We start from the raw sequence: 15494 nt of genomic DNA on the forward strand, positions 1-15494 counted from the left end.
TACTGCCATTATACTTTCAAACTCGTTTACATTCTATACTTGTGTATCTGACAAATTCCGAAAGAATCTCTTACCTTGAAAACATACTGGTACAATCCATCTATGAGTCCGAAGAACACAGCGTAAGGTTTGTACACACTGTATTCCTTAACAGCTTTGTCTGTCACACTAAAAAATTATACCAGAAATGTGATATTTTGCAACAACCCAGAGCTATTCGACTTTTCTTCAAAATATGCAGAAGTTGCCAGTATCCAGTGCCAATATAAGTGTAATTGTTACTGTACCAAATAAATATTATTGATTGAAAACATAAACATTCTATCAAAATTAAAATGTATTTTCATATCAATTTCAAGCAATCATCAATCACCCTGGACATACATTTATGACGTTGACTACATTTTACATTGTGTATATCTGTTCATTTAACCTCAAAACCATAGTGGTAAAGTACTCACTTTTTCTCTCCCTTTGCGACAGTGTTGCGGACATGAGCAGTGACCAGCAGTCTTTCAAGGAACTTGGGCCTCTGGGATTTCCATCTGTCTGGGCTCATCAGGTGAACTGCCATCACACTCCAGTACTGGGATCCCTCATTCTATTTATAGAGAAGTGCCTACATTAAGTAACAATTCTAATTTTGGAAACTTAAGGGCACATAGCTAGGCCAAACAAAATCTAGTAACATAAATGTGATCTATAATGTTCACCAGAATATGTAGTAATGTCATTTACATGTACACAACATGTATGTGGTTACACAAGTACCTCAAAACAGCTCTCAATCCACTTATCCCGAGGTGACTCTATAAAGTTGTTCAAGTTCTTGTCTTCTCGGCTGTTTGACCGTGTCCTGAAATGAAAACATTTGGTTTTATCATGGCGTTCATTCTACAGATAGAGGACCAAAACCAACAAATACACGTCGGCGCTGTCATATCTATATATTTACACAAATTAAAACACTTTTAAACTACAATTTGAGCATCTTACTATCCAAGCTGTTTATAAAACTCAAATTGTTGTATGTTTTTGAGTATTTTCTTCAAATAACGTCGTTTTAAGAATGAAATGTTACCAAAAATCTTTGTCGGCGATCGACAGTTAAATATTTTTGTCCAGTAATTGTAAATGCATGTAGCTATAATAACATTTATTTAATGTTTATTTAAGTTTATGTTTTGGTAGTAAAATTATAAAAACTGTAGTTTTTTGTATGATCATCGTTTTTAATTTGTCGCACATGAGTTGTTAAGATGTCGGCGATTTTGGAGACAGATACGTTACAGAACAAACAATCGATGCATATTCGATAGTTTTAAGTGTTGTGTTATCATTCTTTGGTCTGAATGTATGTCACATTATATTGATGTTAGAAAATGTGATCTTTGTTTGCCACAACATTACACAGTATTCACGAATGAAATGTTTAAATTACAAGTAGAACGGGTTTTTTTAAAAATCGACAGATACGTAACGCACATTTTAAAGTCTCATTCAAGTATGGAAAAGTTAAATTGGAATGTAACCTTACTTTATCACAGCAAGTATGTACAGCGTTGTTTATATGTTCATATAACCCTTTTGAAAAATACCGAATTCAAAATATGTGAGGAAAAAAATACAGAAAACAGATACGTAACAAACGACAGATACATAACACGCCAACTTTAATTGAAGCTTAATTAAACACAACATCGTTTTGAACTTCGGCACTGGCTTTTGCGAATTATTATTGATGATGTCATATATACTACGTCATTTGTCCTTTTCACAGGCGCCATATTGTTAATATTAAGACGCTTTGTTTATATGAAGACATTTGAAGTCAATTAGTTAGCCTTAAGAAAGGTAAGTTTCTTATCTTTATTTTGTGTATTTTTTATATAAACTTATTCCATACAATTAAAATATTGTTATACTTGTTACTTTTGTATTTATTTAAAACTTTTCGGGAAATCATATAAACTGATTTGGCAGAATTGTCGTTGTAACGTATCTGTTTAGTCAGCGTAACATATCTGTTTAAAACTTTTATGACGTGTTTCGGTTAATAACGGGGTAAGAGTTATTGAATTTCCTTATTGTAGTAACATTTACAAGTAAATACACTAGTTTATGTTTAAAATTTATATAATTATTAATAAATAGCAATAATATTAATAGTTAAGTACAGGTGTGTGCAGGTATTAATACTAGTTTAGAATACATGCTTATTTTTGAAATTAACTTGAATTATTGCCTTTACAAATGTGTTTTGTTTATTGTAGATGGCTAAAACTAATGCCGAAAGGCAAAAGGAGTACAGAGAGAGGAAGAAACGGCTCGATTCAACCTTTCTTCACAAAGAAAAGAAACAAACTAAGAAGTACAGAAAGTCAGTAGCGCAATTAACTAAGCAGGAGCGCGATAAAAGGCTCGTAATTACAGACTTAAAAAAGCAATACAATCGGGTAGAATGGCAAACAGCACTGTTCCAACGCACGTTGTCACACATAGTAATAGCACAGAGGGACAAAATGGAACTCCGGAAACACCAATACCATCTACATTCGGCAGGGTACAAACAAGAACAGCAGGCAAGAAAATGCTAGTTTCAATGCCATTTGTAAAACGGAGAAGTTCTGGTTCCATAAAGGCGAAAGCAAAAGCCTTGGCAAGCTCAAAGCTTCAGATTAATGCACGAATGAAATTGATGTCAGAAAGGAAGGCAAAGAAAAGATGGCAAAAGAGATACGAGTGGATGAATAAGCCTAGCGTTAAAACACCAACAAAGCATAACAAGGAGCAAAAGCAGAATACGCCGAGAACAATGACGAGACTTGACACTCAAACTGAAATGTCTGCGAAAAATGGGGATCGATATATCACCAAACCCTGAAGTTGTCTCGTGAACAATAACGTATACGCAAATGGAAGACTATTTAAACCACTTAACGGCAGAGGAAATCGAATATGAAGTATGGCAAAAAGTTGACGTTGACGGAAAGAAACGCATGAGACTTGTAAAGGCCCAGAAAGCGCGAGAAGTGTTCAAAACTTTACTTTTGAAGGAGTTTGAAATGTTTCTTGGGCATTGTTCCAGAATCCAAGCACAATATAATGCGCTTCATACATTGAAGGACAAGCTTCCTGAAAAGAGTGCCATTATTCAAATGGATTTTGCTGAGAACTTTTCATGTCAAACCGCGGATGAAATACAATCGGCCTACTGGAATTTAAGGATGGTTACTATACACCCCACAGTCATTTACTATAAGGATGCAGGTGTACTCATACACAAGAACTTGGCATTTGTCTCCGACGTAAACCATCACAATACCACGGCTGTGGTTGCCATACTTCGCAAGTTGATTCCAGTTGTGAAGGAAATAGAAATGTTGGTCCTGGTGTTATGAAAATCCAGTCGGCATTAATAATTGAAGTGCTGAATACTAACATATTGCTTGTTTAACAAGTCATGGTCTCATAAAATTGTGTTTAACTGTTCATATGTTGTGTTAATATAGTTTTGTTAATAAAACCGATGTTCAAATTGAACTATTGGAGACAAAGCGTGAATGAATAATTAAGAGTAGTTGTTTTAACAGATACGTTACTAGTTTTATGTTGAATGTTATGAATATTAAGGTTTTTTGATACCCAAGCTATTCGATACACTATAGCCATTAAACATTATCGTTTAGAAATAAAATTAAGCCAAGTATATCATTAAATTCTTAACTGAATTTATTCAACAGATACGTTACATTTCTATTACACGATCTTCACATCAACTACAGTTATAATCTTTAAGATATTATGATGTTTATTGTGCATGTGTTAAATGTTGATTATTCACTCATGTTAATGTACAGTTTGCAAAAAAGTGAAGCTGCTGAGTCATCGTTTTATGTAAATGTTAATTAGAGGAATAAATTAGTGAAAAAAATATATGTTTTTGAATTTTATTTTCTATGAAAAATTTATGAATGCATACATAAAAGTAAATGTTGTCACTATATGCATTGCACTTAAAAATAACGCAAAACACTCATATGTATGTTATCAAATTGAAAGGTGTATTTAATAAAATGTGTAGCGTTACGTATCTGTTGCTCAAACATACTTATGTTATTTGATCGGTTATTATTAAAGACATGTCCGACAGTTAATCGAAATATTCTAAAAACACATTCTACGAACATTAAACAATCACTTTTTGCAAAACTTTATGTATTTTGGGGACATGATGTGTGGTCACAATATTGCACCCATAGTTGTGCCTCTATCTGTAGAATGAACGATTGGCATTTAATCTCGTTATATCATCAGTGTAACCAATTACCATATCATTTATAAGTAGACATCACACGATTAAAATTGAAAACATTAAAGAAAAATCCAATTAAACAAAACCACTTAGATGATTAAATCTGCATCACTGCTTTGCAAAAATTTGAATTATATCTTACATGGTACCTTTCAAAGCTAGGTGTCTGTACTGCTTCAGAGCAATCCAATTCTAAATGTTGACTTAAGTCACATCACTGGAATTGTGTATGAATGCTTCATATCAAAGACCTCTATCTAACTCACGTGTTGATGACGTAGAGTGACATGTGCATCATGTATGGTAGGAGATGCATGTTGCTTTGCCTTCCTCCACCCCCGCTGTCATCACTGAATGATTTCCCCTCCGCAAATTTCATCAACAGCAGTTTCACGTCATGTACATTGAACGGGTAACCCGGGTCTCGCACACCAGTACACTCCTGTAGGTACGTGTTATGCCTGCAACAAAACATGGGGGTAAAGACTTTCACACCAATACATTTGTAGGTATGTGCTATGCCTGCAACAAAACATTGTGGTAGAGACTTGCCCACTCATACATTTGTAGGTATGTGTTAAGCCTAAAAAAACATGGGGGTAGAGAACTGGTAACCCGGGTCTCACACTCCAATACATTCCTGTAGGTGGGTGATTCAACTGGAACAAAACATGTGGGTAGAGTACAGGTAACCCGGGTCTCACACTCCAATACATTCCTGTAGGTAGGTGATTCAACTGGAACAAATCATGTGGGTAGAGTACAGGTAACCCAGGTCTCATTCAGCTGTGCTTTCCTGTGCCTTCCATTTTTACCTGTCCAGTCATTAAAGCTAAGTACACATGCAAACTATGCATTTCTATAATGGACACATCTAAAATTTGGCCACCAGAATTGGTGTTGGTGCTCTGCAGGACCCCACTATACACAGGGGGTTACCTAGGAAAAACTTGAGCACCCTATACTGACCTGGCAAGACATGTAGCAAACGCTGACTCCTGGACCTGCGGTCCCCATAGTGGCAGCAAACCGTTACACTTGGTGTTGGCGTTCTGTAGAGCAGCACTCTCCCACTCTTCACGGCCCCTGGCATGCCTGCAGATAGGGAGGGTACATAATGACATCTACAGGTATCTAGTCCTTTTAAACATTCAACCATTAAACAGCTATGTTCTCTTATACTAGGATATGAGCTTCTTGCCAGAAAACTATGTACTATGTACATATACGAGGGGGAGTCAATAAGTTCGTGAACGACCCCTTTTTGTCGCTTAATGTACATCTTTTTTTTTCTTGAATTGTTTTTAACATCATATTTCACATGTGATTTAACAAATATGGAAATTAATTACTAACTTATTTCATATTTTAAATATTTTATATTGATTTATTATTATACACTGTCAACAACGCGGCGCACTTTGAAATGGCGCTGTATCTAACATAGCAATGTTATATACAGTACGTCATTTTTGCGGGAAAAGAGCGTGTGATTCAGGCGAGACTTTTACTGACGTCACTTTGACGTGTTGATCATGTATATACGAAGTTTTGACGTCATACCATAAACAACAACGGTGCGTTGACCTTTTAAAATACCCACACTAGGATTATCTTCAAGAAAATGACGTCAATGGATAACGTTGAGAAGCGGGCTGTCATTAAGCATTGCGTTAGAGTCGGAATGACGCCCACCGACACGCTCAAGTTCATGAACCAGGGAAACACCGGACAATCATGTAAGCGAAGTTTAGTTTACAAGTGGCACGGGAGATTTTCAAATGGGAGAGAGGACATCAACGATGACAAACGAGCAGGAAGACCGGTAACCAGTGACTCATTGAAGCTAGCTGTTGCATCTGAGCTTTCTACCTACAGACGAAGAAGCATCGACGAACTTGCAGATATGTTTGATTTATCGCACGGCACAATGCATAAAATAATTACAAACGATCTGGGAATGAGGAAAGTCTCAGCACGATGGGTGCCGCGACTTTTGTCTGAAAATGAAAAAAACGTGCGCGTGGAAACATCACAGTGCTTTCTGGCACGTCACGCCAGAGAAGGCGACCATTTCTTAAATAAAATCGTCACGTGCGATGAAACATGGCTACACTTCTATGACCCTGAAACAAAAGCTGAGTCAATGGTATGGAAACTACCCTCTTCACCGCCACCAAAGAAAGCAAAGGTCATCAAGTCGAAAAAAGTGATGTTCCTCGTCTTCATGGATCACCGGGGCATACTCCTGTCACATGCCATCCCCACTGACAAGACCGTCAACGCGGGTTATTATCAGAAGGTAAACAGTATTAAAAGTCTAAAAATATTGTTTTATTAGTTGGATTTAAATATTATATTTTAAATAAATGCTTATTTACAAAAATAATAAAGTGTTTCATGTTTGTTTCTTTTATGATTAATTCCCTAATTTTATTTTAATTTGTTCACAGGTTCTGCGCCGTGATCTCGTTCACGCCATCCAGAAGAAGCGCCCGGATGTTGAGATCGAGAATCTCATCTTTCACAAAGATAACGCCCCGGCCCACCGTGCACAGGAAACACTGATGACGATTGACTTTTTAGGATTTGAGCGTCTCAATCATTCGCCGTACTCACGTGACCTCGCCCCTGTGGATTTCGCGATTTTTCCAAGACTGAAGGCCGATCTTCGCAGGAGACGTTTCGAATGTCTGGCAGAGCTCCGCAGCGCAGTCCAGTCATCGTTCGCGTCCCTGTTCGAGACATGGTTTACAGAGGTGTACCGGAAATGGGTCGTCCGCCATCAGAAATGTGTCCAAGAGAGTGGAGAGTATTTTGAGAAATAGTAACGCCCATAATGTCAACGTCATGACATTGTTCCGTAGTGCGCCGCAGTATTGCCGATGGGTATTTTGTATTTTTTATTTATATTAGTAATTGTTATTGTATTCACATTTATTTTTTGTACATGTTTTGAAAACATATTTGTTATTGTGTATATTAAATTTCATTACACGCAAACGCGCATTTGTTTTTTTAAAACGCTCGTTCACGAACTTATTGACTCCCCCTCGTATAAAGATTTTTTGTGGATGATAATACAAATTGGGAAAGGAAAAAATCTTTTCAAACAGAACTTATGTGTCTCTTCAACAAATTACCATTAGCCTTTATGTTACCTGACGGCTGCAGTGTGGCAGTCCACATGGATCACGTTGAAGTGAGACACAGTGGAATATCCTATTGAGTTCCGTGGCTTGTTTTCATACTCATCAATGGCTGCCCGCTTGGTGAAAGTGTAGATCGCTAGAACCTGGAAACATGTTGGAAAGATAAAATCAGGTTACTATGTGAAAAAAGGGACTTAAAACTAGTTTCACATCTTCTATTTATCAGATTGTCCTGTTAAATTCTAAGTGCTATAAAATGAAATAAGGCACATTGAATATAACGCAATGTCAATTCCATTTAACCAATGAAACTCATAACCAACATTTTAAAGATTGATGTTCAGTGTAAAGTTTTAAAGGCCACCTTCTGTGGCTGGTATCTGAACCTCTCCCTTACCAATACAGCGTGTGAGGCCCGTCTCTTCTGAAATGTCCTCTATACGAGTACCACCTTTCATGAAACAGTGAACCAACTATCCATATAAGAGTAGCAGCTAAGGAGTAACCACTACCTATAGAGCACCCACCTTCTGAGGCTGGTATCTGTACCCCTCCCGACATATACAACATGTGAGGCCTGTCTCTTCTTTGATGTCCTCTATCTGTTTTAAGGCTGAAGACTTCACTGTCACCTGACCCTTTGCATTCGTCTGTAAAAGGAAATGCATCAGGACCTTTATAGTCATAAGTTTACATGGGTCAAAGGTTAACTGATTTAGTTTATAATAATATATGTCAGCTTTAGTGAAAAGACAGCTGGAAGCTGAGATGAATCACTCTCCAGTCAGTTTTATGGGAAGAAACCAGTAGTGGTGTCAGCTGGAAGCTGAGATGAATCACTCTCCAGTCAGTTTTATGGGAAGAAACCAGTAGAGGTGTCAGCTGGAAGCTGAGATGAATCACTCTCCAGTCAGTTTTATGGGAAGAAACCAGTAGAGGTGTCAGCTGGAAGCTGAGATGAATCACTCTCCAGTCAGTTTTATGGGAAGAAACCAGTAGTGGTGTCCTTTTTGAGAGGTCAAGAGAACATTCTCCTTGTGTGGATTGAACCCATGACCCTTAGAGTTTGTGTGCGTGTGTATCAGGAAGGGACGCCTGTACCATAAGAGCACTCTCACACTGTTATAATGGTTTATTTCATTCATGAAAACTGTCAGACTATGAGTTTTTATTCCTAGTATTGAAATAAATGCCCGAAAGTCAAACAGTTAAAGAAAAAATACAGGATTTTGAAATCGTTCACATGGTTTTTGAACGTGTTCACAGGATTTAAACATCATCATCATGTGATATGCATAATGGCAGTGATCAGTGTACAAGCAAAGAGAAGTAAGCGCTGTGTGGATTTTAATAATTCACAACTCACAGTCATGCCAAGAGCTCCGAGATGTTTCTTCCTGACAGCCATGGCAAGCCTCTTCTTCTCTGTCTTTGTCTGCTGACGCACCTCCTCTATCTGCAGAGATACACACCATTAACATGATCAGTTTTGCACAAATACTGCACAAGCATTGAATTTGAGTTAAAAACAAAGTATATTAGTTTTATCAATGCATAAGTGAAATGAATTTAGACAAAATGTTAATTGAAGTCTGGCTCCCTCTATACATTTTCATAACTGATATATTTTCATGTTTGTTAAGCGCTTTTATAATATTATTGTAAAATGTCTATTTTATGACAGCAGAACCAAAAGGCATTATTCGCCATGTGTCAGATATTTAGATTATGTATCATATGACAGTCACTTTTTATTGCTTAACCAATCAGGGTAACAAGGTTAAACAAGACACAATTTCAAAAGTTATCTGCAAACCAGAGACAGACTTTCTCCCCTTATCTGCCCTTACAAGACAAACTTTCTTATCTTATCTGCCACCACTAGACAGACTTTCTCGCCTTATCTGCCACCACAAGACAGACTTTCTCGCCTTATCTGCTACTACAAGTCAGACTTTCTCGCCTTATCTGCCACTACAAGACAGAATTTCTCGCCTTATCTGCCACCACAAGTCAGACTTTCTCACCTTATCTGCCACTACAAGTCAGACTTTCTCACCTTATCTGCCACTACAAGTCAGACTTTCTCCCCTTATCTGCCACCACAAGACAGACGTTCTCGCCTTATCTGCCACCACAAGACAGACTTTCTCGCCTTATATGCCACTACAAGTCAGACTTTCTCCCCTTATCTGCCACCACAAGTCAGACTTTCTCCCCTTATCTGCCACCACAAGACAGACTTTCTCGCCTTATATGCCACCACAAGACAGACTTTCTCCCCTTATCTGCCACCACAAGTCAGACTTTCTCCCCTTATCTGCCACCACAAGACAGACTTTCTCGCCTTATATGCCACTACAAGTCAGACTTTCTCGCCTTATCTGCCACTACAAGTCAGACTTTCTTGCCTTATTTGCCACCACAAGTCAGACTTTCTCGCCTTATCTGCCACCACAAGTCAGACTTTCTCACCTTATATGCCACTACAAGTCAGACTTTCTCGCCTTATCTGCCACTACAAGTCAGACTTTCTCCCCTTATCTGCCACCACAAGACAGACTTTCTCGCCTTATATGCCACTACAAGTCAGACTTTCTTGCCTTATCTGCCACCACAAGACAGACTTTCTCGCCTTATCTGCCACTACAAGTCAGACTTTCTCGCCTTATCTGCCACTACAAGACAGACTTTCTTGCCTTATTTGCCACCACAAGTCAGACTTTCTCACCTTATCTGCTGCCACATAAAAGACTTCATCACCTTATCTGTCAAGACAAGACAGACTTTCACACCTTATCCTACACCATAAGACAGACTTTCTTACCTTATCTGCCACAACTGGGTGTTTTTTCAGCGTCTCCATGAAGTTTTCTGCCATTGTGCCAATGTGCTTGTCTGACGAGACTTGCTCCAGCTTGTGGAGTATAGGGACTAGATGGTTTCCCAGTAAGAGCTGAAACATTCATGGGAAACTTGTTACATATTACAACCTTGTGGAATATCAGAAATAAATGGTGGCCCAGCCAGAGATGAAACATTCATGGGAAAAATTGTTACATATTACAACCTTGTGGAATATCAGAAATAAATGGTGGCCCAGCCAGAGATGAAACATTCATGGGAAAAATTGTTACATATTACAACCTTGCGGAATATCAGGAATAAATGGTGGCCCAGTCAGAGATGAAACATTCATGGGAAAAATTGTTACATATTACAACCTTGTGGAATATCAGGAATAAATGGTGGCCCAGCCAGAGATGAAACATTCATGGGAAAAATTGTTACATATTACAACCTTGTGGAATATCAGGAATAAATGGTGGCCCAGTCAGAGATGAAACATTCATGGGAAAAATTGTTACATATTACAACCTTGCGGAATATCAGGAATAAATGGTGGCCCAGCCAGAGATGAAACATTCATGGGAAAAATTGTTACATATTACAACCTTGTGGAATATCAGGAATAAATGGTGGCCCAGTCAGAGATGAAACATTCATGGGAAAAATTGTTACATATTACAACCTTGCGGAATATCAGGAATAAATGGTGGCCCAGTCAGAGATGAAATATTCATGGGAAAAATTGTTACATATTACAACCTTGCGGAATATCAGAAATAAATGGTGGCCCAGCCAGAGATGAAACATTCATGGGAAAAATTGTTACATATTACAACCTTGTGGAATATCAGGAATAAATGGTGGCCCAGTCAGAGATGAAACATTCATGGGAAAAATTGTTACATATTACAACCTTGCGGAATATCAGAAATAAATGGTGGCCCAGTCAGAGATGAAACATTCATGGGAAAAATTGTTACATATTACAACCTTGTGGAATATCAGGAATAAATGGTGGCCCAGCCAGAGATGAAACATTCATGGGAAAAATTGTTACATATTACAACCTTGCGGAATATCAGGAATAAATGGTGGCCCAGTCAGAGATGAAACATTCATGGGAAAAATTGTTACATATTACAACCTTGTGGAATATCAGGAATAAATGGTGGCCCAGTCAGAGATGAAACATTCATGGGAAAAATTGTTACATATTACAACCTTGTGGAATATCAGGAATAAATGGTGGCCCAGTCAGAGATGAAACATTCATGGGAAAAATTGTTACATATTACAACCTTGTGGAATATCAGGAATAAATGGTGGCCCAGCCAGAGATGAAACATTCATGGGAAAAATTGTTACATATTACAACCTTGCAGAATATCAGGAATAAATGGTGGCCCAGTCAGAGATGAAACATTCATGGGAACAAGAGCTGTCACAGTATATGACGAATGCCTCCGAATGTGACATTGACCTATGAACAAGGTCAGTACATGAAAAGTTGATCTTGCCTTTACATGTCAAATACATATGGCAAGTTATTTTAAATTGCCTCTGAACATAAAAAAATACCACCCATACTTGACAACCTACACTATTATGTCCTTATATTCAGCACTCCATTGTGAATAAACACTAAGAGTATCTTTCACCTTAGAGGTAGGGACACGGGTCTTGCACACGACACGTCATCTTGGTATGTCAAACACATGTGGTAAGTTATTTTAAAATCTGTTCATACAAGGGAAAGTTAAAGCCCGGACACGACAACCTATACTCTATGTCCTTATGTGCAGCACTCCATTGTGAATAAACACTAAGTGTGACCTTGACCTTTGAGGTATGGACAAGGGTCTTGCACACGACACGACGTCTTGGTATGTGAAACACATGTGGCAAGTCATTTTAAAATCTGTTCATACAAGGGAAAGTTACAGCCTGCACACGACAACCTTTACTCAATGTCCTTATATGCAGCACTCCATTGTAAATAAACACAAAGTGTGACCTTGACCTTAGAGGTAGGGACAATGGTTTGCACGCGACACGTCGTCTTGGTGTGTCGAACACATGTGGCAAGTTATTTTAAAATCTGTCCATACAAGGGAAAGTTACAGCCAGGACAGGAGTTATCGGACACAGGGACGGACGGATGGACGGACGGACGGTGCTATTTTAATATGCCCACCTTTGGGGGGCATAAAAATTGTTACATATTACAACCTTGTGGAATATCAGGTATAAATGATGGCCCAGTCAGAGCTGAAACATTCATTATATCAAATAATACATATCATACACGATACCAATAAAGATAAGTATGCTTCTTTTTTTCAGTGAAAAGATTGACCCACTAAGTTGTACCTCATAGGCAGGATTTTTCAGTTTTGTGTGAAAATAAAACATAATGTCCAAGAAGTTTGCAAACTTTTACCTGTGTATTTTCATGACCGTCACAGATCCCGGTCAGGAACCTCAGTATATAGTTGAGTGATTGCTTAGACAGGAAGTCCTTCCAGTTCTCTGAATCAGTGCTGCAAAATAAACATCCTGTCAATTAGATCTTTCATTAACAAAGATACTTCCATTGCTTTAAATAACTGAATGCCAGATCAGAGCTACAGATAAGGGTCCTTAGTTGTGTAAATATGGTTTAAAATGCGCCAATTAAAATTAAACATGTGTTTGTATCAGTACGGATACGAATTATTCTAAGGGCGTAGCGTTATCGTAAATTAACCCCGTGTTTGGAACAACTGTTTTGACCTATTCAAAGATGTCCTCTAGCAGGTGTGGAATCACTTCTACACAGTTATTTCCCCTGACGAGCATTGTGTTTAATTATGCAAAGAATATTTACTGCTGTCTTATGATTTAAATTGGTTAAGGTGTAGTCGAGGGCCATCTGTACCAGTCCCTGTTCTATATATAAATAATAAATGTAACTTACGCCAAGAGTGTCTTTATCTCTGGTGCCTGGCGTAAGATGTAGTCGAGGGCCATCTGTACCAGTCCCTGTTCCACTATCATGTCCTTGAGCTGTACACCATTTGCATTGTTCTGTGAATAAACAAAAACTTACATAAACAATTAAGACACACACCATTCTTAATGTTTTGTACAGAATTTCTGCCATTCAACAATTGCATTGCTCTCCAAAAGTATAATATTGTAGAGGAATGAAATGAAGTATTAAAGCAGACAAAAACATTATATATGAGGACAATAAACTTGGAATCATTGATATGCTTACAAAATGTATCAGGTGAAAACTTTAAGCCATTTACTTAAGGTATTAAAAGCCGGGTAAAGTTTAAAAGAGAGAGAAGCAGAGAAATGTCTGCTGCATTGGTTTTTGCATTAAATTGACCCCCTGGATGATGAGCAGGCACTCTATTGACTAAGAACTCATAACAGTGTAGCTGTTGTATAAGTCCTTAGAAGCCACCTTTGTGAGATTCATTTAAGCAAGCAAACAATCTATGTTGGTTAATATCAGACCTGGTCAACCAATGATCTGTACAGTCTCTGTTGGTTAATATCAGACCTGGTCAACCAATGATCTGTACAGTCTCTGTTGGTTAATATCAGACCTGGTCAACCAATGATCTGTACACTCTCTGTTGGTTAATATCAGACCTGGTCAACCAATGATCTGTACATTCTCTGTTGGTTAATATCAGACCTGGTCAACCAATGATCTGTACATTCTCTGTTGGTTAATATCAGACCTGGTCAACCAATGATCTGTACATTCTCTGTTGGTTAATATCAGACCTGGTCAACCAATGATCTGTACATTCTCTGTTGGTTAATATCAGACCTGGTCAACCAATGATCTGTACACTCTCTGTTGGTTAATATCAGACCTGGTCAACCAATGATCTGTACATTCTCTGTTGGTTAATATCAGACCTGGTCAACCAATGATCTGTACACTCTCTGTTGGTTAATATCAGACCTGGTCAACCAATGATCTGTACACTCTCTGTTGGTTAATATCAGACCTGGTCAACCAATGATCTGTACATTCTCTGTTGGTTAATATCAGACCTGGTCAACCAATGATCTGTACACTCTCTGTTGGTTAATATCAGACCTGGTCAACCAATGATCTGTACACTCTCTGTTGGTTAATATCAGACCTGGTCAACCAATGATCTGTACACTCTCTGTTGGTTAATATCAGACCTGGTCAACCAATGATCTGTACACTCTCTGTTGGTTAATATCAGACCTGGTCAACCAATGATCTGTACACTCTCTGTTGGTTAATATCAGACCTGGTCAACCAATGATCTGTACACTCTCTGTTGGTTAATATCAGACCTGGTCAACCAATGATCTGTACACTCTCTGTTGGTTAATATCAGACCTGGTCAACCAATGATCTGTACACTCTCTTGCAACTCCTCCCTCCCTACCAACTACACTAAATTGTTTGCCAACCAGTATTTCACTGTCACATTTAGGGCCTTTAAAAATTTGTATAGGACCAAAGGTATTTAAGATGACATGAACAGTTCACCCATGTACAAGACAGACCTGTATGGCGGCTGCTATGGTACAGAAGCAGTCGAGATGGACTTTCTCATCCTGGGTGTGCTCAGCGTCAAACCTGCAATAGATCGTTACAACATGCCTGAAATATGTGATCACGGAAAGTTATATTTGAACATATGCTGTTCAATAGATGAAATAAAATAGATTTGATGACATCTCTGATATTTTGCCTGCTGATTTTGGATTGAGACAGCAGACCTGGCTACAGACCAGGCTACAGACCGGGCTACAGACCTGGCTACAGACCTGGCTACAGACCTGGCTACAGACCGGGCTACAGACCGGGGTACAGACCTGGCTACAGACCTGGCTACAGACCTGGCTACAGACCAGGCTACAGACCTGGCTACAGACCTGGCTACAGACCGGGCTACAGACCGGGCTACAGACCTGGCTACAGACCGGGCTACAGACCTGGCTACAGACCTGGCTACAGACCTGGCTACAGACCAGGCTACAGACCAGGCTACAGACCTGGCTACAGACCTGGCTACAGACCTGGCTACAGACCTGGCTACAGACCGGGCTACAGACCTGGCTACAGACCTGGCTACAGACCGGGCTACAGACCTGGCTACAGACCTGGCTACAGACCTGGCTACAGACCG

General features: G+C 38.8%; 1 protein-coding gene across 2 annotated transcripts in view; it reads right to left on the minus strand.

The window, feature by feature from the left end:
* Nucleotides 1-15494, minus strand: part of LOC128224029 (E3 ubiquitin-protein ligase UBR4-like) — a 124872-nt gene that overhangs the window by 5015 nt on the left and 104363 nt on the right. For both annotated transcript variants that reach the window (XM_052933628.1, XM_052933627.1), the window contains exons 100-111: nucleotides 14869-14941; nucleotides 13274-13383; nucleotides 12758-12857; nucleotides 10295-10423; nucleotides 8834-8923; nucleotides 7995-8117; nucleotides 7477-7610; nucleotides 5285-5410; nucleotides 4582-4776; nucleotides 772-856; nucleotides 462-601; nucleotides 75-168 (exon numbers count right to left, since the gene is read on the minus strand). In XM_052933628.1, the coding sequence (XP_052789588.1) occupies nucleotides 75-168; nucleotides 462-601; nucleotides 772-856; nucleotides 4582-4776; nucleotides 5285-5410; nucleotides 7477-7610; nucleotides 7995-8117; nucleotides 8834-8923; nucleotides 10295-10423; nucleotides 12758-12857; nucleotides 13274-13383; nucleotides 14869-14941 (1399 nt within the window). The remainder of the gene's footprint in view (nucleotides 1-74; nucleotides 169-461; nucleotides 602-771; nucleotides 857-4581; nucleotides 4777-5284; nucleotides 5411-7476; nucleotides 7611-7994; nucleotides 8118-8833; nucleotides 8924-10294; nucleotides 10424-12757; nucleotides 12858-13273; nucleotides 13384-14868; nucleotides 14942-15494) is intronic.

This window comes from Mya arenaria, chromosome 17 (assembly GCF_026914265.1).
Source record: "Mya arenaria isolate MELC-2E11 chromosome 17, ASM2691426v1".
NCBI classification, from domain to species: Eukaryota; Metazoa; Mollusca; class Bivalvia; order Myida; family Myidae; genus Mya; species Mya arenaria.